This window comes from Dendrobates tinctorius, unplaced genomic scaffold (genome assembly GCF_039654945.1).
Source record: "Dendrobates tinctorius isolate UK_male_01 unplaced genomic scaffold, ASM3965494v1 ptg000028l, whole genome shotgun sequence".
In the NCBI taxonomy this organism is placed as follows: Eukaryota; Metazoa; Chordata; class Amphibia; order Anura; family Dendrobatidae; genus Dendrobates; species Dendrobates tinctorius.
The window spans coordinates 80,307,634-80,332,537 of NW_027361696.1; the positions used below are offsets into that span (position 1 = coordinate 80,307,634).

Below are 24,904 nucleotides of genomic sequence, written 5' to 3' on the forward strand. Positions count from 1 at the left end.
TTGATGCCCATTTCTGACAATGGTCCGCCACTATAGCTTCATAAATCGAGAAAACGTTGTCATGTACTGAACTCTTGCTGCATATTTCCTTTTAAGTATTCCTAAAGGACACTCCAATGAGCTTGCCAATATTTTAGTAACATGCTTTACCCGTGAATGGTGATTAAGCTTTTAGACATTTTCTCAGAAACAATATTAAGAAACCTAGAAATTTTCCGGGTGTGGTACACAAGTATTAAAACTATGCTTGGCAAACTCGACGATTTTAGATGGTGTTTTATATGAACTCTTCACCATGACTATATAACTCATATAAAGGCTATACTGTAACGAGGATCTTTAACTTTATATTGTTTTTTTTCTTATTTCCACGCTATTGTACAACATTGATAAGAAGTAGCGGGAACCCTGAAATAAATCAAAATGGCCCCACCACTAGGGTTCCAGGCAGGTACAGACTGGGGCTGAAATTCAGCCCTGGCATTTGAAATCACACAGGCCCATGCTGTGCCCATTCTCAAGCACCAGATGGGTTATATTACTACGAATATTACTCTGGATGGTGGAAAGCAAGATTTGTTACAAGACCAATATTTCTATTGATACCCGTGGCCTGCTGGAGTAAGTGATGGAGTCAGTGACTTTTTGCTCCGTCACAACTCTTAACAGTATGCGTGTCTTGAGAACACCGATTCTGCTAACAATGTAGCAAACAAGGCAGCCCACAACCAGACAGGCCCTTCTGGCATTTGCCAGAATTGCCAGATGGCCAGTCCGGCCCTAGTTCCAGGTGTCGCCACTGTGGAGCAGGGAGGGGGATCATATGCGAGGGTCAAAATTTATCGCTCAGGATGTGGACGGAGTCCTATTAGACTGTCATGATCCATGCTGGATCATGTCAGATAAAAACACAAGTAACCTTTTTTTCTGTGAGCTGTTTGCTCAGGGTTAGTTTGCCCCTGGTGGTGGTAAGTGTCATTGCACTTGATAATTAAGCAGGTGTGATTCCTCTGGCCTACTATAAAGGTGTGTCATGTGCTCTCACTGATTCTTGGTGATAGTATTCATTTCCAGCCATCCTTGGTGGAGGAAGGAGCTAATGAGAGTTCCTTGCAGCTCTGAAAGGCCTGGTGAGGTTGCAGCGAATCTGGAGGAAAAGCTGCATTCTGGTGGTGGACTCTGTTGCTAGGAGCAAGAGCAACAGAGCAGAGCTAAGTGGTGTTCCCTGTTTTGTCACTGTCCCTTGTGTGTGTTTCAGTGCAGTGGTGGGATTAGTTTCTGCACCAGCCATTACACTAGAAAGGGGTAGGTGCAGGGCGAGCTAGGGTTTAAAGGTATCCTGAGCGGCGCCCGGTGCGGAACCGGCCTAGGGATCGGTAGGAGTGTAGAGACACTGACTCAGGGGAGTGCGGGAGGTCTCCATGTCCCCACTCCCTATCGCAGGGCCCACCATTGCTATTGTTTCCCTGGTGTTTCCCCTTATTATTTAAGTTCGCCCTGCTGGAGGCGGAGTATCCGATTTTACGTGTATTTCTCAAATTCGGCTGCTGGAGGTGGTGTATCCAGTCACACGTCGATCGTGACTTTATCACCAACCATAACCTTTTTTTCTGCTAGCCATGGACCCAGTTCAGACCTTTGCCCAAATGCTGCAGACCCTTACTAATGAGATTAGGGGGCTGCGGCTGTTGGTGGGCTCTGGGGGCTTGGATCAGGAACAGGCTCAGCCAGAACCCAAGATATCACTCCCTGACAGGTTTTCTGGAGGGAGAGATCATTTCTTGGTATTCCAGCAAGCCTGTAAATTGCATTTCAGGCTGCATCCACGTTCATCAGGGAGTGAAGAGCAACGGATGGGAATCATTATGTCCCTTCTTAAAGGGGATCCCCAATCCTGGGCCTTCTCCCTACCGGACGATTCTCAATCATTTGTGTCCGTGGACGAGTTTTTTGCGGCTTTGGCGCTAGTGTATGGGGATCCTGATGGCGTTGCCCTGGCGGAATCCAAACTCCGTAGGTGTAAACAGGGAGCCCGGGTTGCTGAGGAGTACTGCTCAGAGTTTAGGAGGTGGGCCACTGACACTCAGTGGAATGACCCTGCACTTAGCAGTCAATTTGTGCAGGGTCTGTCTCCAAAGTTGCAGGATACTCTGGTGCAGTACACCGCTCCCAGGTCGCTGGAGGCCGCCATGTCCCTTGCCATCCAGGTGGATAGACGCCTTCGGGAGAGACATACACAAAATGTGCCCCCTGTTGTCTTCGCTAGGGAGGAGGACCCACCAGTGCGGACGGAGGAACCCAGACAGCCCGGTGTTGTTGGTACAGAAAAGAGGGTGTCTGCGGCTCGTCGGGGTGGGGGGTATGCTTTTCCTGTGGGAAGCCGGGTCATTTCATGAGAGCCTGCCCAGTACGTGCAAAGTCTCCAGACGAACCCATGCAAGTAGGAGGAGCTAGTTTGTGTACGGAGCCGCCTACGGTTCGGGGAGTGGTGTCGGCATGTTTTTTCTGAGGGCAGACTGGTCATGTCCTGAAGGCTTGCCCAACTCGCGCCAAATGTTCTGTGCCATCTAAGAAGCCGCATCCCCCTGGTCGCTAGGAGGCAGGCGATCAGGGAGTGTATATTTCCTCCATTTTGCCCTCCCAGGGTACTATGTCAGCAGAGGTGTTGGCTGGCGGGGTACCGGAGGTGATACCGGTGTTTGTGGACAGCGGAGCAGGAGTCAGTCTGGTGGATGCTTGTTTTGTCCAGACTCATGGTCTGAGGTGTAGGATGCTTGCCCAACCTATAAGCATCCAGGCCATAAACTCTGTTCCACTGAGCCAGGGGAGCTTGACCCAAGTAGTAGAAAATATCTATCTACGTATAGGACAGCATGAGGAGTCCTTGTCATGCTACGTCTTGGAGGGAATGCCAGTACCTATCATTTTAGGCCTCCCTTGGCTGAAAAGACAAAACCCGGTAATAGATTGGCAGGCGAGGGAAGTGGTCAGCTGGGGGCAGTCGTGTGAGGGCTGCTGCCTAGGGACTAGTTGTGAGCTCATTTTTCCCTTCACCATTGAGGTCTGATGAACTCCCTCTTCTGGTGAAGGAACGTAGTGAAGCTGATTACAAAGCACCTGAGCAGAATGATGATGACTGGGTGACTGGAATTGCTGACTGGATATAAGGCAGCCGACGCCCTTCTGCCTTGCGGGTGATTACTCTGAGGGATTCTTGGAGACCAGTCTGATTCCTGCTCCTCAAAAGCTAAGTTTTCTGCTCTACCTTTTGCATTTGTGTTTTGGTTTTGTTTTGCCTTGTTTTTCTGGATTTCTGCCTTTCCCTGCTGGGTGAGCTGAATTCCTTTTTGCTCTGTCTTCAGAAAATACCTGAGTACTGATATAGTCTTTTCGAAGCCTAGCGTCTTCAGGGCTTTTTTCCCTATCAGTCTGTTGGCTCTTGTTTTTGAGAGGGTTTTGGCGGATTGCAGATAGCAGCTTTTCTATTCGTTCCTATTTAGTTAGCTTGGGCCCCATCATTTGCTCAGCCTATCTTTCTATCTGTGTGAGTGTTTTTTCATCTTGCTTCACCGTCATTATATGTTGGGGGCTGCCTATTGCTTTGGGGTCTGCTCTGGGGCAGTTTAGATTTCCCTTTCTGTCTTTAGGCTATGTAGTTCTCCGGCTGTCATCGAGGGGTCTAGGGCACCGTAGGAACCCCCCACGGCTACTGCTAGTTGTTGTTAGGTTCAGGGGTCTGCAATCTGATAGCTGCCAACTTCTCTGGTTTTCTGGACTTAGCTATTATTTCTGTTTTTGCCTCCTACGGTGACTCATTCATAGCAGGGACTACTGTCTCTGCCGTCTCTCTGCTACGGACCCCTTCCTCTCCGGTGAGAGCAGCAGATCTGCTGCAGGAGAGTAGGGGCAAGTCTCAACCCTCACCATTGGCCAACCCTGGGAGGCGCAGACCTCGTGGTGGAAGGGGTTGGAGGGTGGTGTTCCCCTTGGTGAAGTGCGGGGGTGTGAGTGTGGTGACACAGGGGGACGCCTCTGTTGTCAATCCTAGAAAGAGTTCAGCAAATGGTGACAAACGAACGAGTGGCAATAAACATTCGGGTCCGGACCTGTGTGTGAACGAGCATGTATGGGTGGCCACCAAAAAACATCCAGTGGAAGTGTGTTGTGGAGTGTTACCAGCTCATACCAAACATACACATACACAACTCGTTCCCCAGGTCAGCGCTTCGGAGATGTGTAGTGCCTCCAGAACAAATGTTGCCAACACCAGTGGGCTCGTTTGTCATCAACCTGAGGTACAGGTAGTGGCAGAGGTAAACTCTGGATCTGGGCGTCCCTGCTGTAGGTGGTTCCCTGATGAGGAGCGGTCTTGAGGGTCCAGAGGCCCCTCATTAAGGGGAGGGTACTGTCATGATCCATGCTGGATCATGTCAGATAAAAACACAAGTAACCTTTTTTCTGTGAGCTGTTTGCTCAGGGTTAGTTTGCCCCCGGTGGTGGTGTCATTGCACTTGATAACTAAGCAGGTGTGATTCCTCTGGCCTACTATAAAGGTGTGTCATGTGCTCTTACTGATTGTTGGTGATAGTATTCATTTCCAACCATCCTTGGTGGAGGAAGGAGCTAGTGAGAGAGTTCCTTGCAGCTCTGATAAGGCCTGGTGAGGTTGCAGCGAATCTGGAGGAAAAGCTGCATTCTGGTGGTGGACTCTGTTGCTAGGAGCAAGAGCAACAGAGCAGAGCTAAGTGGTGTTCCCTGTTTTGTCACTGTCCCTTGTATGTGTTTCAGTGCAGTGGTGGGATTAGTTTCTGCACTGGCCATTATACTAGAAAGGGGTAGGTGCAGGGCGAGCTAGGGTTTAAAGGTATCCTGAGCGGCGCCCAGTGCGGAACCGGCCTAGGGATCGGTAGGAGTGTAGAGACACTGACTCAGGAGAGTGCAGGAGGTCTCCATGTCCCCGCTCCCTATCGCAGGGCCCACCATTGTTATTGTTTCCCTGGTGTTTCCCCTTATTATTTAAATTCGCCCTGCTGGAGGCGGTGTATCCGATTTTACGTGTATTTCTCAAATTCGCCCTGCTGGAGGCGGTGTATCCAGGGTCGCGTGTGCTATTAATTCGCCCTACTGGAGGCAGTGTGTCCAGTCACATGTCGATTGTGACTTAGACCCACTGGAGTGCCTTCTGGTCACAGAAGAACGCCTGTGAGTCACAAGGCAAAATAAAAGTAAGCATGGACCAGGTCAAGCTAGTTGGCCAAGGCATTGTTCAGGAAAACTCGTTATGGGCTTTTATTTTTGAAACGGACTACAGGAAGGTAGCTGGGTGGTCCGTTTTATCCAGGCCTGGTCTTGCAAGTGGCTCATGGCCACAGATTCCAGTTTAAAAAAAACCTGCAGCAAGGGTTTGGGTGTGTCAGTTTGGAGTTTGCAAGTTGCCGAGCATACGGCTCTGCAGAAACTCAGCCTGTGTGAGCTAACACAGAACCAACAGAGGGAATTCCTGGCACCCCGCAGCATGTAGTCACCCTTGGCAACCTTGACAACTGGACTCCCACGGACTGTTTTGTTTTCCGGCTGCGATCAGGAGGAGACGGTGTGCTGTACACTGTGTGTGTGGACACTAAACACATTGCTGTGAACTTTTCCTGTGGTCACTCTGTCCCACCGAACCAACCACGGTGCACTATACCACCTATTAAAGTATCACACGGTGTCCATTTATCCCTTTTGCCACTTTCCAAAACTATTGGGCCATTACCTGTCTACTGCTTTGTTGTGTATTTTTTTTTTTAAAAGGCATTCGGCACAAGTTCACACCACCCAGTAAAAAAAGGCCCCATAGTATTCCGGCAATCGCCCTCTTTGGTATGTATCAGTGGCATAACTTGAAGCTTGTATGCCCTAATGCCAAAGCTCCAATGAGACCCCCAGTTATTGCAAGTCTTTAATAGTAATGGTCTTTTCATATGGGCCAAAGAGACCTTTTGGGATCTCTAGTTCAAAGATCCAGGTACGATTGCAACTCCTGCAGCTATTATAGCTACGCACCTGGTACGTATGCCCTTATCTGTTGCCAACATATGTTAGTAGTACTATTTTCTTAACCATTTGCAGCAAGAATAATTCATTTACAGTATTATGCTAAACTATAATTAGATGCTGGACACTAGTTTTGTATTTATAGCTTAGATTTGTGTTTGGTTAGAGTATAATAGGACATAAAATACTGGCTACCAGAAGACCATTAGTTCTATGAAAGAGGAAGCGTGTTGACCTGTCTTATAATGCTCCAATACTGTACTCTACTATCCTAGCTCTGAACTAAAGGGAAGGCACCCCCATGATGGTCATGTGTCAGACTTCTGCTTTCCATATGGGTCATTGAACTCTTTGATGCCAGAATTTCCGGCCTGTTGATTGTCTGGACCAATCCCAAGAAAGGAAAGAGGAAAAGTGGCAGTCACAAATGTACACTGAATATGTGAATGAATCCAGTGTAAGTGTAAGACACCCAAGCAAGGTAATCGTGGGCGAGCTTCAGTCCCCACTAGTTCAGGCATTCTACAGACAAGGTGTGTCCCAGTCCCCGTGTGCTGCTGAGTATGTGGTGCTTTCCACTTACTTCTTGCCTGTAGGCCTCTGCTGACTTCAGGAATCCTTCTTCTGGAACCAGGGCAGCAATTAATCCAGGAGACACATGGTTTATAAAAACCAAACATTTACTTTCTTAATGGCAGTCTGTATAGTATTTACAGGCAGATGCAAAGGATAAAGCCTAATGGGTTGTCATCTTTCCCACAGGTACGGAATACAAATTCAGCCCTGGTTCTCGGAATATATTTGGCATGTCCCTATCTCTGGCTTTCATAGCCTTAGAGAATCTTCCTCACCTCTATCAGTGTTAGGAACGGCGGAACGCACTAAATAAATAAATAATAAAGTGCGTTCGCCGCTCGGGGTCCACCGTGCAGTAGGTGTTAGCGCGTCTGCCATTATCTAGCAGCGGTTTATGTGGTGGTATATTGCACGCGGGTTAGACGTCACCCGGTGTGCGCTGGGCGTACTCTGTTAGCTTCACAGAGACACCTAAGGAATTAACATAAATGCTGAGCCTGTTGGACTCACAGGTCTCAGATAAGTGCACGCACGATATATGGTCACAGGAGCTGGGCCCTAGGCAGAGGGTCAGAGTCCGTCTAGACCTACTGTGCGTGCAGCGTCGCGACTGCAGACGCCAAGAGGTGCTGCAGACCTCATCTGGAATATTGTGTCCAGTTTTGGGCACCACATTCTAAAAAAGACATCAACAAACTGGAGCAAGTTCAGAAAAGAGCAACCAGAATGGTGACCGGTCTGCAAACCCTGTCTTATGAGGAAAGGTTGCAGGATTTGGGATTGTTTAGTTTGCAAAAGAGAAGACTGAAAGGAGACTTAATAGCTGTCTACAAATATCTTAAGGGCTGTCACATTGTAGAAGGATCAACTTTATTCTCATTTGCACAAGGAAAGACTAGAAGCAATGGGATGAAACTGAAAGGGAGGAGACACAGATTAGATATTAGAAAAAACTTTTTGACAGAGTGATCAATGAGTGGAACAAGCTGCCACGAGAAGTGGTGAGCTCTCCTTCAATGGAAGTCTTCAAACAGAGGCTGGACAGACATCTGACTGGGATGATTTAGTGAATCCTGCTTTGAGCAGGGGATTGGACCAGATGGCCCAGGAGGTCCCTTCCAACTCTACGATTCTATGATAAACCCCACCTTAGCCCGTTCTGTAGGGAATCGCGCGGCCAGTAATTCAAGCTGGATAGAGCACTGTCTCATGAAACCCCTGCAGGAGGTGCTGTCTCCAGAAAATTTATCGGGTAACGGGAGGAGGGAAACTGTCAGCGCTGGCGTGGACGTGGACACACGTGAGACGGCCTCTGCGACTGCCTGGGCTGCAGCCTCAGTAAACTTCGCAGCTGAGGTGGCACTCTCGAGAGTAGCCAACCTGTCCTCCAGCTTGTCCTCCAGTTGCCAAATGTACTGCAGTAGCTGCTGCTGGTCCGCCAGACCCTGGCACTAGTATAATGTTAGGAACGGCGGAACGCACTAAATAAATAAATAATAAAGTGCGTTCGCCGCTCGGGGTCCACCGTGCAGTAGGTGTTAAACCGCTGCTAGATAATGGCAGACGCGCTATGTGGCGGTACATTGCACGCTGGTTAGACGTCACCCGGTGTGCGCTGGGCGTACTCTGTTAGTTTCACAGAGACGCCTAAGGAATTAACATAAATGCTGAGCCTATTGGACTCACAGGTCTCAGATAAGTGCATGCACGATATATGGTCACAGGAGCTGGGCCCTAGGCAGAGGGTCAGAGTCCGTCTAGACCTACCGTGCGTGCGGCGTCGCAACTGCGGACGCCCAGAGGTGCTGCAGACTGCAACGCGACGACAGACACTGCCGCTAATCGACAATGCCCTTTAGCAGGCGCACTGTCGGACGCTAGCACTGTGGAGGATGCTGTTGTGGCTTGCAGCTTGCCACTGGCTGGCGCAGACTCTAAACTTAAGTCCCTATACACACTCGTAATATCAGAGGAAGGGGATCTTAATGAGTCATTTGCAGGTTCATTCATCCATCATCATTCACACAGTAGCAACTAGAGACTATACTAGTGCATGGCCAAGCGGCCATGTGGGCCTTTTATAGCCATGCGCTTCCGGGACCTTCCAGCGATTTGCTGCTGAACAGCCTGCATTGCTATTGCTGACCCAAAGGTGGCAGCAACTGCCAGACCCACAGAGCAGGACCGGGCAGAGCATCTGGGACATCGGAATTGCTGAGCAATCTCCTCTGCGGACGATGGATAATGGGGAGACCGCAGAATGTGAGGCTCTGGATTCCTGTTGAGCCACTGCAGGAACCCGACGCCTAACATATCAGTATATCTGGATTGCAATACCTTTCGCCTCATGTAGTCTGAGTCCATATTTCCCTGTAGTTTTCCAGGCTGAGTGTGCCTCTGGCCCCCGATGTCCTTCTCGAGGTTGCCCCAGGCCATTAGATGGAATCACACGGATGGGTATTTACAGTAATCAGCTGCCCCGAGTATTAGGCTCACCCTGTCCCTAGCAGCTCAGACCTGCACACACAGACTGTCACTTCCTGCACTTTCTTAGTTTCCCCTCCCAAACTGGGCTGGCCACTACAGTTAACCCTGTCCCAGCTAACTGCAGCCACTGTGGGTATACTATTACCACATACATGACCATCAAATACATTTAACCCTTGAGTGTTAGAGAGCAATCCATCAGCTCCCACCATCATTACATAAGAACCCACATAACTGTTAGTTCTCCATGTACTTGTAAGACGGTCAATTTTGGGTGTGTGACTTGTGACTCTTAACGTGGTACAACACTTCAAAGATGGCACAGTGACTAACAAAGACCCAGCAATTAATTGCAATGGCTATTTACACAGTATGAGGCAACTGGCAGAATGGTCAGTCTTTCCACTAGGGAGACATTCTGGAGGCACAGATATTGTTGGTTACACAACAGAGTTGAGAAACAGTCCTTTATTGCAGAGTTCTCAGTTCTTCAGGCTCAATAATAGCCACTGTCCAGAGTTGGCCTACGGGTCATCTGTAACCATTCTGTTGGATCTGAAGGTTAGTATTACTTTAACAAGACCAACTCCAACCACGGATCTGTCTCACTGTTCATACTGTAGACTATTGTATCAAGGTTGTGTCATTTTACCCAATACACTCATTAGCTCACTGTATCACTGCCAATATGACTGCTTATTAAGAGACATGAGCACCAGCCAATGTGCAGCACTAAATGACTGACAATTGGCAACCTGTTTGTGGGCAAAGGCTGCTGTTGTTCTTGGCTGTGCAGGTCCTACTCTTATAATGCAATCAGCATGACAGAGTGAAATCAGCTGCTTTGTCCTCATTAACACTTTCTCATGAGCTTTGGCAGGGCTGAAAGTCACTGGAAATGGGGTTTAAGTGATTAACTTAATTTTCATGGCAAATGACTTTGCAACGTTTTGAAATTCATCTGATCACAATCTAAAGTTAATACAAATTTCCGCTATAAAAATTGAAGAAGCAAACTTTGAGAAAAACAAAAGTTTTGTCAGTTTCAAAACTTTTAGCCACAACTGTACTATTTTCCATAAAGGCTAAATTACAGGCATAGTGCACTTGCTGGCTGGTCGGGCCAGTATATAAACTTCCACTCAAGCGAAAAAGCCTTTCTGACATATAAAAATATACCAGTACTATGATTGACACATTGCAAGTGGAGGCCCCTTACAGGTTTTGCATTGGGGTCCAAGAACTTGAAGTTATGTTTCTGAAGCATAACTTCTGATTGTTACATGTTACAGCACAGTTTTGTTTTATAGACAGTGAAACAGTCTGTAACTTGCTTGCAGGATCCCAGGGCAATTGTGGGAACATTGTCTTCCTCTTTCCTTTACTACTCTATATCTAGAATTTGTTTGCTGCTAACTGGAGCCATTCCATCTTTCACAATAAATTAAATGGATTCCCCTTTTGGGCCCTTGACAATAACATGGCAAAGTATCCCCTGTTGAGACCCCCAGCGATTAGCTTTTTTATATGAGGAAACCTAATAACAGTAAGTGTACAATTTCCCTGCAGTGCCACCAGAGGGGAAATTTAGTATTGCAGTTTACCATCTCTAATGCAAAATGGAACTGGTCCTCCTGAGACACAGATGCTCTTTGCAATTCTTCACTTTGGCTTGGGACATAAGGATCCCATCTCTATAAATTCAGAATTCCTTAATAGACTTATTAAAATGGGTTTTCTTATTTGTATGACCCTTTAATAGGAGAATAGTGATCAGCCAATCAATAATTAAGTCACTGGAAAAGGTCTTCGAGGAACATTTAACTGGTGATATAGACACGGCTCGTACATATTCTAGTCTTTACTATGGTTACGAAACCTGGATGATAAAGAAACAAGACAGAAGAAGAATCGACTCATTTGAAAAAAGGTGCTGGAGAAGGATGTTATCAATGCCATGGATGGAAAGAAGAACAAACAAATCAATTTTGGAACAAATCAAGCCAGACATGTCACTGGAAGCAAGGATCACCAAGCTATGACTTGTCTTCTTTGGACACATCATATGAAGAGAGCAATCACTGGAGAAGGAAATCAAGGTCGGAAGAATAGAAGGAACAAGGCGAAGAGGAAGACCAGCAACCCAATGGCTTGATACTATCAAAATAACAGAGGAGAAGACCCTGGTGTACCTCTCTAGGCTTGCACATTCAGCCATCACGTTGCCAAATCTCGAGATTGAGTTAAAGGGCCATTAAAAAAATGACTCCTTAAGGCCTGTTTCACACTTCAGTAGTTTGACGTCAGTCAAAATCCGCTGTTTTTTGAAAAAAACGGATCTGCCATTTTTCCCTTAGACTTGCATTAGCGGTGGATTTTGACGGATGGTCATCCGTTGCATCCGTTTTTTGACGGATCCCTCATAATTTTGGCGTCCGCTGTCTGGAGTGGGACAGACAATGAAACGTTTTTTTTCTGCGTTAAAACAGCAGATAGCAACGGATCCGTCACTGTCCGCCATGCGTTATAATGGACGCCTATGGGTGATGTATCCGTTGCCAACCGTTAATTGACGGAATCCGCCAACTGATCCGCCTTTTTATACTGAGCATGCCCGGAAGAATTTCCTTTCATGAAATTTAACCCCAAAACCCGTTCTGGCAGCAAAAATCAATCTCTCTCTCCTTTTCCAGAGTCCTATTGCTTTAAATTTCAGACATTGGTGGCTGAAACGGATCCGTCAAAAAACAGATCTGGTGCATTCGTTTGTTGTCAAATGGAAACGGATCCGTTTTTTTACTCTTTGGCGGATTTTAACTGACGTCAAACAACTGAAGTGTGAAACAGGCCTAAGAGGATTGCTGCTTGTAGTTCTGCTGTTGCATGCAAAACATATGCAAATACGAGTAACTTGTGCAGCAAATTGTTTGTTTCGGCTAATCTATTACTATGGGTAAGATGTTGGTAAGGACATTACTGATTGATCGAGTGACTCTGTATGTTCTGTTCCTGGCAGGTCCTGGGAGGCGTGCTCTTATGTTTTGGACTCTGGATCCTGTTTGACAGGAGCAGTTTTGCATCTATGATAGGTGAGTGAGATCATTTTTGGAGAGGCTCTGTTGCTTACATGCCATGTCTTTTTGTTTACATCCACAAAGAGTAAGAGAGCTTTTTGGCTGGACTGAGCGGTCATTAAAATGGTGGTCTTCTTTCTATCAGTATTAACCTATTATTTCCTGAAGAGGTTTAGGAGTTTCTGCTGTTTGACTAGTATAACACATACACTATCCTTACTACAAACCAGATATTAGCAGAAAAGACTTTGTACATCTATTAGAGTGGGTAGGAGACATACAATATATCACAAAAGTGAGTACACATCTCACATTTTGTAAAAAAATTGTATTATATCTTTTCATGGGACATGATTGAAGATCAGAAACTTTGATACAATGTATAGTAGTCAGTGTACAGCTTGTCTCCAGACCTAAACCCTATTGGATACACCAGTACTCCGGTGCCGACAATGGTGCGGTTGACAGCAAGTATGCACTTTTATTGAGCGAGGTTGCACATGTCTAGTTGGCATGTGACTGCAACTCACATACTTGTGGTCATGCACCCGTCCCCGGACACTGGAGAATCCTGACAGCGCACAGTGTGCGCGCTGTAGGATTCATAAGTCTGCAGTTACATAAAGTGACTGCAGACTTCAACCTCACATCTGGACAACCCCTTGAAGTTAATTTAGTTTTTTTGTCAGCTGGGCTCCTTAAAGATAAAGTGATCACAATTTCTCTGAATACTAAGACATCCGGTGGTCAGTTATATTCTGTGGGGGAAATCTAGGACAAGTATTCTGTTTCCCTACAGCAAAAGGCAAATTAATTGTCCATTTTTTTAAATCAAATTAATGTCTTTTCGGCTAAACGTCTCTTTTGCAATTCAGTTTTATGAAAAATTTTGCACAATTTTTCATTTACAGGCTCTTTATTTCACTACAAATTTAACTTTGATGTGGTCTGTAGTCATAAATCAACCGAGAGGACCTCATGAAAAGAGATTAGTTAGAAAAGTTCCCATTGGACCATCAGAACGAGCTCACTACTGATGTCTCAGATAACTCATTCTGCAGCCAACAATAGACACTGCAACACAGAGGTGATAGAAGGCAAATGGTGCAAAATTTTTAACTAAACCCAATTAGAAAAATTATTTTTAGCCCAAAACACATGCAGTTAAATGAGATTTTATTTTTCTGTATTTACGTAATTTCTCGATTTGCAAGCAGGTTCATTAAAGGTGAAACTATTTTGTCGTATAAATTTACAAACTTTGAACACACTATTCAATCATTTGATCCTATAGAATAAGTGACCCAGGCAGAGATAAAACAGCTCAATTATAAAGTTCAGACATGAGAAAATAGAGACATAAGGATAAAGAAAGGGAATTAAGGCCCTGCTCCAACTCGCAGGAATCTTTGTAGTTCGATCCCCCCAGGCTAGGGCTGAAATCTTCAGAAATAAAGCTGAGTGATTCAGCTCTTCATATTTATGTAACCTGTTTCTCCCCTCTTGCTCCCCGTCTTTCCTCCCTCAGGGTCTTCTACTCCTACCTTGAAGATTTGGTCCTATGTGTTCTCAGGAGTCGGGATCCTTACCATGCTGCTGGGATTTCTGGGATGCCTAGGTTCATTAAAAGAGATCAAGTGTCTCCTTGGATTTGTAAGCAAACTTTTTTTTTCTGTTCATTCGGTGTACATAGCATCTGAGTTGTTTGCCAGAGATTATTTATGTCATTGGTGAATCCATGGAAAACCTGAAAACCTAGTGTGAGCGAACAGGGGCATAAAGAGCTAAAGGAAAGAACTGCTACAACTGACAGTAGAACAGCGCCACCGTTATCCATAGATTTTGTCTGGTATTGCACCAACGACCAAAATCAGACAAAAGATGCATTTCTGGAAAATAGCAGCCATGTGTTCTTTTTATGCATCTCCTAGAATGGCTTATTTCACAAGATCAACACCTTTCCGCCTGTAGACATTAAAGGGAGCCTGTCTTTTTGAAAATAGTATCTGATCTGCAGGCAGGATGTTATGGAGCAGGAGGAGCTGATCAGAGTGATATACATTTTTGTGGGAAAAGTATCAGTAAAGCTTGAATTTTATTCATTGATAGCCCTGCTGTTTGTATGTTGATGAGTCCAGTTGGAGGTCCTATTCAGTGACTGACAGTCTTCCCTGTGGCAGGTTTCCTTTAAGGGCTTCCCCTATTTGAAACCTTTTACCTAAAGCCTGGCGCCAATCTATTACATAGGCACAGTTGGTAACAGCCATGAATGGTCTCAATCTTTTTAAACCAATCCAAGCAAATTTAGAGATGACCCTGGCCCGGAAGGGGCAGCAGTTGCATCGACCCCTCCCAAAATTGACATATTGCTTGCTTTAGGGTGTTTAGGGGCAGACATGAATTTCTCTTTTTTTTATTAATAGTGTAGTTGGTATGTATAAAATTAGCTCTCACCCACCTGCACAAAGTAGCTATCCTATAAAGCATCTTTCACACATCCATGTCTCTGGCACGTGTTGTGACAGTTGTGTCTTCATTTAACATATAACTATAGGATTAGTTATGGATAGGTGTCTTATAGACACCTCGCGCTTAATGTCAAATAACACTACAAAGGTGACATCAACACCACAAATATTACCCCACTTGCCACCGCTACAGGGCAAGTGGGAAGAGCCGGGCAAAGCACCAGAAATGGCAAATCTAATAGATGCGCCTTAGGAAGGCTGGTTGTCAAAAATGGGGGAAACCCACACCATTTTTTTAAATTATTTAAATAATTTAAAAAAACAGTGTGGGGACCCCTCAATTCTTGATATCCAACCTTGATGAAGCTGACAGCTGAGGGTTGCAGCCCTCAGGTGTGAATTTTGCCTGGTTAGTTGCAGAAAATAGGGGGGGAACCCACGTCAGGTTTTTCATTAATTTATTTCATTAGATCGCAAGGCGGCAGCTGAGGAATACCCCAATCATCCGCTCCCGCTGTCACTGTTATTAGCGGCAGCAAGTGTCGGATAATGGGAGTAATTGTCCCAAAGCCCCCACCTGTTGTCATCATTCTGACTTTAATATAGCTCTCATCATTCTCCTCTGCTCACGCTGATCACCGACAGAGCAGGGGAGGATGATGAGAGCAGTCTTCAGCACCTGCTGCTGGAGAACAGCGTTTAGTGTAGCGCTTCTTCCCCGGCGGCCGTCCGTGTGGTACGTATGCTTCACACGAGTGGCACACGGTTGCCACACGTGTGCTGCATGTATTACACACATGGACACACGGTACTGGAAATATCAGGACGTGTGAAAGAAACCTTAGTTGAAGTCTGACCCCATAATATGACTAAGGATATGAGCCAATCTGAAAAGAGACACAAGTAATAAGAGACACCCAACTGCAGACTGCTGTTTACGATTATTGCCCCTCAGGACAAAGCACAACTCTCAGATCATAAAATAAAGTCTCATTCAAATGTCGATTTTTTTTTTTTTTCTATACAAGTAAAAAACATAGCCCATTTTTTATTAGTGCGCTAAATCCAATTTTCATCCAAATTTGGTCCGTGTATAATATTAGCCTCCGTGCTGCATTTGTCTTTCTCCTATGCAAAAAAGCAAAGCAAAAATAAAATAATTCCAACCTTCTCCTGCCCGGTGGAAAACATGGCTAGAACATGTTAGTGATGCACAGACATGTGAATGGGGCCTAATGCATAATTGCATGTTCTTCTAGCTACATGTAAAACATCTACCAATTCAAAGCAATGGGAAATGAATAAAAAAAAAAAATACAATGTAAGGAGGAGTTGGCAAAGTTCACGGACACCACAGGTGACTCCAAGAAAATCCTTGATTGTAACAATCCCCAGCATTTTTTATTGCCTTATTACCTGCATCCAAAACTTCATACAGGTGGTGAGAAGGGGCCATGATTGGGGCTTGATTTATCAAAAAAAGTTGTGATTACGACAATAATAACCCCTGTCTTCTGCACAATGGTTTTAAAAAGTTTGCAAAAAAATTAAAGTTTCTAAACAAATGTGTTCCAACTACTGACTGTATGGCAAAAATGTTGTCTGCAATTAGCCTATAAAAATATTATAACAGTAAAAACAATAGGAAGCACACACATCTTCTTAAAATAATTACCGTACTTTATTAATCCGATAGTATAAAGGCACAAAAAATGGTTGAACACAACAGCACAAAAATTAATAAGTCAGAAAAGAAGTATCTTCTGTGCTCCCAAGGAACATGTTTCAGACCTGCATGCTTCTGGCTTGACAAAGGACCTTGTAGGTCTGAAACATGTTGCTTGGGAGTGCAGAAGATATTTATTTTCTACCTTTTTATTTTTTGTGCTGTTGTGTATAACAATTTTTTGTGCCTTTTATACTACTGGATTAATAAAAGCAATCATTTAATGTGACTGCCGGCTATCGCATGGACTGTTGCTATTACTGGAGTATTTTGCTGGGCACCGGGACAGGAGAGCTGATTGCTCCTTTTTCACATTTTAGAAAAATATAATGTATACTTTCAATTCCAGAAAGTTGGCGATACACTATATACTGCACATACATTTAACTGTATCCCATAAAGTTTTACGCTCTAAGGATTTAATAGTATTACATCAAATTCAGAGCCTAAAATCTACTTTCTCTAGACGTATGGAATTAACTAGTAATGTCGTATAGATGGGAGTAAAAAAAAAAAAGTTATTTCAGGAAGCACGTATTCCATGAACAGACAAAACGGTAATAATAAAATCATGGACACTTGGCAGTGGTAAAGAGTAAAGACTTCCACCATCTGCTGTCAATACAGTCCCATGTATGTCGTAGATGTGACTGCAGCAGAAAAATATGGAGGCCATCTGTTTAGGTCAATTTCTAAATCAGCCTGTATGTAAACCTAATTTCCATGCAGTTACTTTAGGAAAAAAATACTGGAGCCAAAAATCTTGTGTTTGGTCGTCTGGAAGTCATTAAGAATTATAGCTAAGATTCATGGTGTCTTGGGATTTGATTTGTAACCTTAAATCAAGTTTCAACTGTGTAACATGAAGTCGATTTTGAAAAGTCGGGGAATTCCAACTGCATTAATGCAGATCTAAGGAAATTGATATATATATATATATATATATATATATATATATATATATATATATACACACACTGCTCAAAAAAATAAATAGAACACTATTCCATTTGCAACAGGCTGTTTGTGTTCCCTTTATTTTTTTGAGCAATATATATATATATATATATATATATATATATACACACACACACACACTCTGTTTCTGCAAATGTCAGCTTTGGTGAATGTGTAAAGTCACTCTGTTCATGATAGCCTTGCAGATCTTTATAGGGCTTTATTGACAGTCCATCGGACAGGTCCCATAAGGAAGCTGGCATTCATCATTTAACCATTTACAGGGCTTTGGACTTACACAAGGCTTCGGTAGATGGAGTGGCTGCTGGCCAGTGGAGCAGACTGGCAGAGGAGGGTCATGTAAGCCAGGTCAGATAAGTCAGAAAACAAAGGCACAGGTCAAAACAGTCCAAGGTCAGCAACTGAATAACACACAGGATTTGGCGTGTGTTATGGGGACAGAACCATGTCAGATAGAACCTATAACTGGCAACTGCAGGCAGGCAGCTTAGGGCTTATAAAGTGTGAGTCCCTCCCAAGGTTTCTGCTGATCATCGTTAAGGTTTATTGTTTATATTGTACATTTGCTAACATGTAAGGCAGCTGTATATACAGAATATAGTATTCACATTGAATACTGTGCCCAGAATAGATTTTATAAACCCAATTTGACTAATTTAGACACACATACACACCTCAACATTGAAATTGTAGCATCAACAAAATCAAGGCAACCATATAGTGTACAGATGAGTTTGCAGGACCTTGACTATAGCAGAAAACAAAATGCCACAAGTGAAGGAAAGTCGAGCTGCCCTTCTACCGCTACTTTCACACAGCTAAAAAATATAACTGTCTATCAGTGCCTGCACTAATGGAACAAACTACTGTTCTTGCCTTCCTGCAGACTATACTTCTATACAAGGACAGATATTTTTTTTCAAATTCTCTTTTCAAGATCCCACTGTAAACAGGGTACTAGTCTGCTCCCTTAACCTATTTTCTGGGTAGGCACTGGCTATGATAATGCCATCTGAATCCTGATAACACAAGGACCGGGCAGGTATCTGGCATTGGTTGCTAAACTCTTGTTTGTGTCAATGGCGCCAGTATAAATGAGCAAATGTTAAATTGGCTGACAATTAGAAGATTTGATAAATGATAGCATGTTCTGTGCACGGGTGTATTAGCTTATTATAATTCAAAGCAAGAAGCTAAGCGTCTAAACAGAGCAACAAATAGATCAATGCCCTTGAGCGCCAGGGAATGTGTAGGCTCAGAAATCTACATGTTGAAAAATCACTTCATTCTTATCCAGGTACTTACATACAAGTTGTTTAATAATTTGTTCAAAGATCTTTCCTGGTATAGAAGTCAGACTCACCGGCCTATAGTTGCCTGGGTCCACCTTCTTCCCCTTTTTGAAGATAGGAACAACATTTGCTCTTCTCCAGTCTTCTGGGACTTCTCCTGCTCTCCAATGTAATAAAGTTAAAAAAAAAATTGCAAAAATAATTTATAAAAAAATGGCTAAATAAATTTAAAAAAAAAAAAATTCCCTAATAAATTCCCGCCCTATAAAACTGTCCCATTAGTTAACCCCTTTAGCGAACCCCTTTAAAAAATAAAAATAAAAAACAAAGCAAAAAATAATGCTTTATTATCATACCGCCAAACAAAAAGTGCAATAGCGCGCGATCAAAAAGACAGATATAAATAACCATGGTACCGCTGAGAACGTCATCTTGTCCCGCAAAAAACGAGCCACCACACAGCATCATCAGCAAAAAAATAAAAAAGGTATAGCTCGCAGAATGAAGCGATGCAAAAATAATTATTTTTTATATAAAATTGTTTTCATTGCATAAAACAGCCAAAATATAAAAAAGACATAAATGAGGTATCGCAGTAACCGTACTGACCCGAAGAATAAAACCACCTGATCAATTTTACCAGACGCGGAGCAGTGTAAACGCACCCCCCAAAAGAAATTCATGTAATGCTGTTTTTTGTTCATTCTGCGTCCCAAAAATCGGAATAAAAAGCGATCAAAAAATGTCACATGCCCGAAAATGGTACCAATAAAAATGTTAACTCGTCCCGCAAAAAATAAGACCTCACATGACTCGGTGGGTCAAAATACGGAAAAATTATAGCTCTCAAAATGTGGTGATGCAAAAACTATTTTTACAATAAAAAGCGTCCTTTAGCGTATGACAGCTGCCAAACGTAAAAACCCGCCATATATAGTAAATCAAATCCCCCGCTATTGCCCCCTTAGTTAGGGAAAAATAATAAAATTAAAAAAATGTATTTATTTCCATTTTCCTATTGGGGTTAGTTAGGGTTAGAGTTAGGGCTAGGGTTAGGGCTAGGGTTTAGGGTTAGGGCTGAGATTACGGTTAGGGGTGTGTTGGGGTTAGGGTTGGAGTTAGAATTCGGGGGGGGTTTCCACTGTTTAGTCACATCAGGTGATCTCCAAACGCAACATGGCGTCTGATCTCAATTCCAGCCTATTCTGCGTTGAAAAAGTCAAATGGAGCTCCTTCCCTTCCAAGCTCTGCCATGCGCACAAACAGTGTTTTACCCCCACATATGGGCTATCAGCCTACTCAGGACAAATTGCAAAACAACTTTTGGGGTCCAATTTCTCCTGTTACCCTTAGGAAAATAAAAAATTGGGGGCAAAAATATCATTTTTGTGGAAAAAAATATGATTTTTTTTATTTTCACGCCCGGGTGTTCTAAACTTCTATGAAGCACTTGGGGGTTCAAAGTGCTAACCACACATATAGATACGTTCCGTGGGGGGTCTAGTTTCCAAAATGGGGTCACTTGTGGGGAGTTTCAACAGTTTAGGCACATCAGAGGCTCTCCAAACACACATGACACCGGCAGACCATTCCATCAAAGTCTGCATTCCAAAACATCACTACTTCCCTTCCGAGCCCCGACGTGTGCCCATACAGTAGTTTTCTCCCACATATGGGGTATCAGCGTACTCAAGACAAATTGGACAACAACTTTTGGGGTCCAATTTCTCCTGTTACCCTTTGTAAAAATAAAAAAATTGGGGACTAAAAGATCATGTTTGTGGAAAAAATATGATTTTTTTATTTTCAAGTCCGGGCGTTATAAACTTCTGTGAAGCACTGAGGGGTTCAAAGTGCTCACCACACATCTAGATAAGTTCCTTAGGGGATCTAGTTTCCAAAATGGGGTCTCATGTGGGGGTTTTCCACTGTTTAGGTACATCAGGGGCTATCCAAATGCAACATGACACCCGCAGATCATTCCATCAAAGTCTGCCTTCCAAAACGTCACTACTTCCCTTCCGAGCCCCGACGTGTGCCCATACAGTAGTTTTCTCCCACATATTTGGTATCAGTGTACTCAGGACAAATTGGACAACAACTTTTGGTGTCCTGTTACACTTGGAAAAATAAAAATTGAGGGTGAAAAGATCATTTTTTTGGAAAAAATGATTTTTTTAATTGTACAGCTGCACGTTATAAACTTCTGTGAAGCCCTGGGAGGTTCAAAGTTCTCACCACACATCTAGATAAGTTCCTTTGGGCGTCTAGTTTCCAAAATGGTGTCATTTGTTGGGGGTTTCCACTGTTTTGGCACATCAGGGGCTTTCCAAACACAACATGGCGTCCAATCTCAATTCCAGCCATAAAAGTCAAATGGCGCTGCTTCTCTTCCAATCTCTGCCATGCGCCCAAATAGTGGTTTACTCCCACATATGGGGCATCAGCGTACTCAGGACAAATTGCACAATAACTTTTGCGGTCCTGTTAGCCTTGGAAAAATAAAAATTGAGGGTGAAAAGATAATTTTTGTGGAAAAAATATGATTTTTTAATTGTACGGCTGTACGTTATAAACTTCTGTGAAGCCCTTGGGGGTTCAAAGCTCTCACCACACATCTAGATAAGTTCATTGGAGGGTCTAGTTTCCAAAATGGTGTCATTTGTGGGGGCTTCCACTGTCTTGGCACATCAGGGGCTTTCCAAACACGACATGGTGTCCGATCTCAATTCCAGCCAAAAAAGTCAAATGGTGCTGCTTCTCTTCCAATCTCTGCCATGCCCCCAAATAGTCGTTTACACCCACATATGGGGTATCAGCCTACTCAGGACAAATTGCACAATAACTTTTAGGGTCCTGTTACCCTTGGGAAAGTAAAAATTGAGGGTGAAAAGATCATTTTTGTGGAAAAAATATGATTTTTTTTACTGTACGGCTGTACGTTATAAACTTCTGTGAAGCCCTTGTGGGTTCAAAGTTCTCACCACATATCTGTTCCTTGGGGGGGTCTAGCATCCAAAATGGGGTCACTTGTGGGGGGTTTCCACTGTTTAGGCACATCAGGGGCTCTCCAAACGTGACATGGCGTCCGATCTAAATTCCAGCCAATTTTGCATTGAAAAAGTCAAACGGCGCTCCTTCCCTTCTGGGCTCTGCCATGCGCAGAAACAGTGGTTCCCCCCCACATATCAGGTATCAGCGTACTTAGGACAAATTGGTCAATAACTTTTGCAGTCCAATTTCTCCTGTTACCCTTGGTAAAATAAAAAAAATTGGACCTGAAATACTTTTTTTGTGAAAAAAGTTAAATGTTCATTTTCTTTTTAAACATGCAATAAATTCCTGTGAAGCACCTGAAGGGTTAATAAACGTCTTGAATCTGGTTTTGAGCATCTTGAGGGTTGCAGTTTTTAGAATGGTGTCACTTTTGGGTATTTTCTATCATATAGACCCCTCAAAGTGACTTCAAATGTGATGTGGTCCCTAAAAATAAAATGGTGTTGCAAAAATGAGAAATCACTGGTCAACTTTTAACCCTTGTAACTTCCTAACAAAAAAAAATTTTGGTTACAAAATTGTGCTGATGTAAAGTAAACATATGTGAAATGTTACTTATGAAGTTTTTTGTGTTCCATATTTCTGTGATTTAAGGGCATAAAAATTCAAATTTGGAAAATTGCAAAATTTTCAAAATTTTCGCCAAATTTCCATTTTTTTTCCCAAATAAACGCAAGTTATATGAATGAAATTTACCACTAACATGAAATTCAATATGTCACGAGAAAACCATGTCAGAATCAGTGGGATCCATGGAAGAGTTTCAGAGGTATTACCTCATAAAGGGACAGTGGTCAGAATTGTAAAAATTGGCCTGGTCATGAACGTGCAAACCACCCTTGGGGGTAAAGGGGTTAGTCTTGGATTGGGTCAAGATTAGGAGTCATATTCCCTAGTTTCGGCCTTTCCTGAAAATGTTCCTTTTGACCAGTATCAGTTTAATATTACTTGTAATAGTGACTGAAGACCACAAAACAATCATTACTAATGTATGTAATCTTTTAGGAAAAATACCAAAAATAAAAGGCCGAAACCAGGTGGCTTCATGTACCTTCTGCAGAAAAGCAGAAGAGAAAGGTGATATCCTACACCTTTCATTATATAATTAATCATATTATTGTCCTCAGGTCTTTACACTCATTTTAAATGAATGAGCCTATTGTTCAGGGTTATCCATTGAGCTCCTTCTTGAGATACCATGAGCAGGAACTTCATAAGAGACACTGTGTGAACGTAACCAGCTGGAAAAGAGAATGGGGATTGGGTCTATTGTCTGTGCAGCAGGGTGTGCATGATTAATCAGCATGGAATCATTTCCTGATCTTTGGTTATATGAGTAGAGGCATATACAAACTAAAGCCCCCTTTACATTTAGCGATGCACCAGCGATCCCGACAACAATACGACCCGGTCAGGATCGCTGGTGCATCGCTAAATGGTCGCTAGTGAGCTGCCAAACAGGCACATCTCACAGCAACGTAGCGACGCAGCAGCGGTCTTTACTTACCTTCCAGATGCGGCGATGATGACGTCCTCCCTCCCGCATCCACACGTCGCTCGTCGACGCCAGCAGGAAGCCCAGCAGGAAGGGGCCGAGGAGAAATGGACGTGGACGATCTCGCATGATCAGCGATAGCCAGCGTGGAAGCCGGTCGGAAGTAAGTATCGCACATAGCGATATCGCTAGCGATATCGCTGCTGCGTCACAAAATCGGTGACGCTTAAGCCCCCTTAAAATCGGTGACGCTTAAGCCCCCTTAAAGCCACCCATACACTCAGTGTCGGACTGGCTTACCAAGGGCCCATCAGTAACCAACTCCAGGGCCCCACTTTTAAGCTACTTGCAAATGTGACATTCTCCTCAATCACAAATATGTATAACTACGATCTGGGTAGATTTATTGATAAATGAATAAGATGCTGCCTCTATCTCTACATAGTGCTGCCAGTATATTGTGCCAAGTACTGCTCATATAAGAGGGTGGTGGCCCATCGGAGGATTCATCCTTTTCTGCTGTGGGCCAGTCCAAGCCTGTCTTACATAGTTATCGGCCGTCTGATGGTTCAGCCGTCAGCTTCTCTCATCCAACACTCCAATACACAGGCGCACTCGCTCTGCTGAATGCTCAGTGCTCTCTGAGAGAGAGAGAGTTGCTGCCAGACATCTCTGATGATGGATAATCTCTCAGAGAACAGAAGACTTAACAGTCCTAGGATCCTTATTTCCCCTGACAACAATCAATTTTTGTGCGCCCATTGAAATGTATTGGTGATTCACATTTGAACAATGGATAAGACTAGCACGTTTCGATTTCTTTTTACATAGACCACAGGTACACTGGAACAATGTTCATATGAACTAACACAATGATTAACAACACTAATCCATGTGAAAAATTGCCCTTGTGAACACAGCCCCTAGAGTATGTGCCTATTTTGAGTATTTGCAGCAGATTTTTTTGGCACCAAAAACCAGATTGTTGGCATGAAAAATGCTTTGTAAAATACATATATTTTAGCTCGATTTTGACACTTTCTACCTTCATTTGAATGGGTAAAAAATGCTGAAAGAATTGACATACTGCAGATTTCATGGTTCAAATCTGCAAAAAAATAAGGGTGCTTTCACACTACATTCTGGCACCTGTTCGTTGGTCCCGTCGGGGCTTACGTCCGAACCCCCAGCAAAACGGGATTCGGGCACATGCACCTTCTGGGCCATAGACTATAATGATGCCGGCAGAGTATACGTGTCATGTATCATTTTCCTACTGGAAATGGACACCCAGACGCAGTCTACTACTTTTGTGTGTCCGCCTTCAGTAGGCGTACATGCCCGAAAATGATACACATCAGAGTGTACATTCTCTCTATCGGCACCATTATAGTCTATGGCATCGTTGGCGAATACGCCCGATTACCATTTTGCAGGGGGGTCGAATATAAACCCTGACAGGACAAACGAACATATGCCAGAACACAATGTGAAAGTTCCATAAGCAGCGTGTGCATGAGATTTTAGAAATGTAATTCATTTTGCTTTTACTGTAAAACGCTAAATTTTTTACCCTTTAAAAGGCGGCAAAAACGCAGTATGTGAACAAGCCATAAGGCTACCGTGTTTCACAGTTCATTTACAGATCATAATCCCTGGACTGACTGCAAACCCAATCCTGACCTTGTCTACCAGTCTCATGTCTATGAGCA

The 24,904-nt window shown here is 43.6% G+C and overlaps 1 protein-coding gene across 1 annotated transcript in view; it reads left to right on the plus strand.

Annotated features, from left to right (window-relative positions):
- CD37 (CD37 molecule) overlaps positions 1-24,904 on the plus strand; it is a 124,808-nt gene that overhangs the window by 65,905 nt on the left and 33,999 nt on the right. Inside the window, exons 3-4 of the mRNA XM_073571069.1 lie at positions 12,119-12,191; positions 13,705-13,829. Coding sequence (XP_073427170.1) covers positions 12,119-12,191; positions 13,705-13,829 — 198 coding nt within the window. The remainder of the gene's footprint in view (positions 1-12,118; positions 12,192-13,704; positions 13,830-24,904) is intronic.